Raw genomic sequence first — 3,277 nt, forward strand, 5'->3', positions numbered from 1 at the left:
GTTTCACAACACTAAAATAAGAGCATCTGTAATTTAATTCAAAGCTTAAATTACTTCAGTAATTTTTCAAGGAAGTGGTACTAATTTTTTGCTTTGTGTATGCACTGTATTGAAGTAATGAACTTAAGACCGTAAGAGCACCACAACATTTATTTACCTAAAAAAGCCATAAGGAGCTAGCCTCTTTACAAAAAGCTAAAAAGCCTCTTTATATCTTTAGGACAATATAATGATTTAAAACTAAAGCAGAGCAGTTTTTCTTATTACCTCTTTTCCTCTTTTGCTCTCAGTTGCTCCTCTTGTCTTAGAACCTGAACCATCACAGACTCAAACATGCCTGTTGACAAGCCTACTAAATTTCGAGGTGTGGAACGACGTCTTGTAGAAATGCATGCTGTTGCTTTCTCATCCTCCTGCCCATAGCATCCTCTAGATGTTACAGCCAATGATGTTTTCTCTCTTAAATGCCTAGAAGAAAAAAGCAATCCAATTCACAACTACAAACTTCTGTACCAGTGACACATCAACGCCTAGCCTATGAACTATGAATTGAGCATCTTTACTCAGAAAAAAGTTGTTTTTTCACCTGTCATTTTTTCCACTTTGAAAGTTCCTTTATTAAATTTTAAACTTAAACCCAACACACTAATACGACCTATCTTTACACACCAGTTAAAATCAGTGTATATTTACTACAAATTACCAAATATTATTTGGAGATTGAATTATCTATCTTAATCCACATGTATTTAGAAAGAAAAAACTTCCACAAGGCCTAAGATAAGAAAGTATCCTTTTTAGCAGACACCTAAAAATAGGGGGCTGGGTGGTGGGCAGAAAGGTGTATTAGTTGTTTTAGGTTGGGGAAGAGTATGTTAAAAACCAGTTTTGTTCTATTTAAAACTACAAAAAATGAAAGACAAAATGCTACAAATTTGTCTGCAAAGTTACATTTCTTCTTACATGGTTTCAAAATACTCCATTAAAACTAGTATGAGTTTTTCACCACCTGTGAAAACATTTGAGGGACAGAGGAGAAAAATCCAATCTCCATTCAAAAGGAATCTTCATTCTAAGGTAATTTTCTCTGGCTTGTAGGATCCAAGAATTATACAACCAATATTGATTGATTCCCTTGAGTCACTTGAAGGGGATCACTGACCTAAACACTGCGCTGTAATGATGAAAGAGTGAGTGTTCCAAGAAGTAGTTCTTCAATTTCATTTTACAAATAAAATTATGTTAAACACTTCAAGCAAATTTGTCTGATGAAAAATTGTAAAAGAACTTTGAGACTTTTAGGTTCCATAATCCTCTATACCTACAGTTACTAGAAACTTATTACTAAGCTAGTGCACACAGACATATGGAATAAATCTTAACAAATATCTGAGGAGCTAATACAAGACACATTCTCTGTATACTGAGACAGGACTATTTTTAGACAGTTCAGTATTTCCTAATATTTATTTGAAAAAGACCATGCATTGAATGGAAGAAGGACAAGAGCAACTGAATTTATTTTTTTAGTCAATACCTGTATTGCTATTTGTTAACACAGTGCATGAACTAACTACACTTTCTCACAGAGTTTCTAATAAAAAGGCATCAAGCATTCTCAGGTCCTACCAAATCCAATGAGGAGTCATTTAATTCAACAAAGAGCCTTCAACAAAATGCCCCTCAATTCAATACAGTACAGATGCTACAGTCACACAATATACAGAAATCAACACAGCACAAATCTTCCAAGTTGCTATTGGTTATTTTTCTGCCTGCAGTAACTCTATTAAGCCGGGAATTCTGGTATTTTTTTTTAAATCAGGTTTTACTCAAGCAAACTAGGAACCCTCATGCCCCATTACGTTCGGCTCCTTCCCTTCTAGGATTTACCAGACTGTCCCAAAACTGCTGTTACACAGAAACAGTGTCAAATACATTGTTGCTACAGCAGCACTGAATACATTAACTCTGCTTTCAGGTAACTTCTTCACCACTCTCCTCAAGTGTTCTTACTACACGAGCAAGGTTCTTACCAGCTGGCAGTTCATACTGTATGTCACTAGCAAACTTAACGCTGATGGACACGCACAGCTTTACACGTTTCCTAATACTGTTCCTTCTTCACCTTCATCCTTCACAAAAAACAACTCTTGGTTTCTACATGCAGAATACTATGTCATTCAGAAGACCGGTGGGCTTTTCGCTGTAAGAAGCCACCACGGTTTTCTGATAATGACTAAACTGTGCCTATGACAAGCTCATGAGAAAGCATGTACTTCAGTTGTGATTTAAACTCGGCTTTCCACTATGAGCTCGAGAGCTTTCTATGTTTTAGCTGCTTTGGCTGATAAGAAAGTTCTTGCCAGGGACTTACATTTCAATTTACCGCGATTTCCATTTTGCCATTTAAGACTACAGTATGCCAAGCATTGTCTCTCATTTTATGATTATCAAAAAACACACCATTTCAAGGCAGGTAACTTCGGCTTAATATTTTATTCCTACATATTTTAAGGGCGGTAAAAATTTCACAGATCGTAAAAATAACAATTTCAAAGAACCAAATATTCATGCAGAGTTTAGGTAGTTTCACGACAGAATAAAATAAAGAAAGAAGCATTTGACATCTTGTGTAAACAAGTGTCCCTCCATGTTCACAAAAGGCTTCTTTCAGAAGGAAAATCTTAGCCAGGAAATGCTGTGCTCTATTTGGTATTTTGAGGTTTGGAATTTCCAAAGGGTTTTGAATTAAGATTTGAATAGTTCTCAGTAGGAAACGCTCGTCTGCATGAAAGTATTGAAAGTTCCAGTGTTCTTTCTGTTGTGTGGTTTTGTTTGATGCCCGTTTTCTTTTAACGAAACTTTTTACGTAAAGAAACACACCCTCCTGTTCTACTTTATGTAAACAACACGTGGCATGGACCCTATAGAGTTTTCTACACCTACCGGGATAGCAGCGCCAGCTTCTGTTCCAGCATCATCTCCAGCTTCTGGGCCTGTTTGGAGAGCCAGTGATCCACACCGTGCAGCCGGTAGCAAGTCTCCAGCATGAGCCGGAAATCACACACGAAATCTGCTATCCCTGTGTACTGCCCACTGGAAAATTTCTCTTCCATTTTCAATAGCCATATTCCAGCTGGCAACTGCTGCAAGGACTGGCTGCTCTTACGGCCCGAGAAGGATCCAGCGCCTTCTTCTCCGAAAAATGCCTGATCGGCGAGGGGCTTCAGGAACGGCGCCGTCAGAGGCCGGGACTTCTCCAGCCGGAACTCGC

At 37.9% G+C, this 3,277-nt stretch overlaps 1 protein-coding gene across 4 annotated transcripts in view; it reads right to left on the reverse strand.

Annotated features, from left to right (window-relative positions):
* The window catches only part of KIAA2026 (KIAA2026 ortholog), a 53,927-nt gene extending 50,656 nt beyond the window's left edge, over positions 1 to 3,271 (reverse strand). For all 4 annotated transcript variants that reach the window (XR_001861540.1, XM_017732829.1, XM_017732828.1 and 1 more), the window contains exons 1-2: positions 2,950 to 3,271; positions 268 to 468 (exon numbers count right to left, since the gene is read on the reverse strand). Coding sequence is in view for 3 of the 4 variants with exons in the window: in XM_017732829.1 (XP_017588318.1) it covers positions 268 to 468; positions 2,950 to 3,119 (371 nt within the window). In the remaining variant the exon portion in view is untranslated. The remainder of the gene's footprint in view (positions 1 to 267; positions 469 to 2,949) is intronic.
* Positions 3,272 to 3,277: the final 6 nt, after the last annotated feature.

Source organism: Corvus brachyrhynchos, unplaced genomic scaffold, assembly GCF_000691975.1.
Source record: "Corvus brachyrhynchos isolate BGI_N302 unplaced genomic scaffold, ASM69197v1 scaffold194, whole genome shotgun sequence".
In the NCBI taxonomy this organism is placed as follows: Eukaryota; Metazoa; Chordata; class Aves; order Passeriformes; family Corvidae; genus Corvus; species Corvus brachyrhynchos.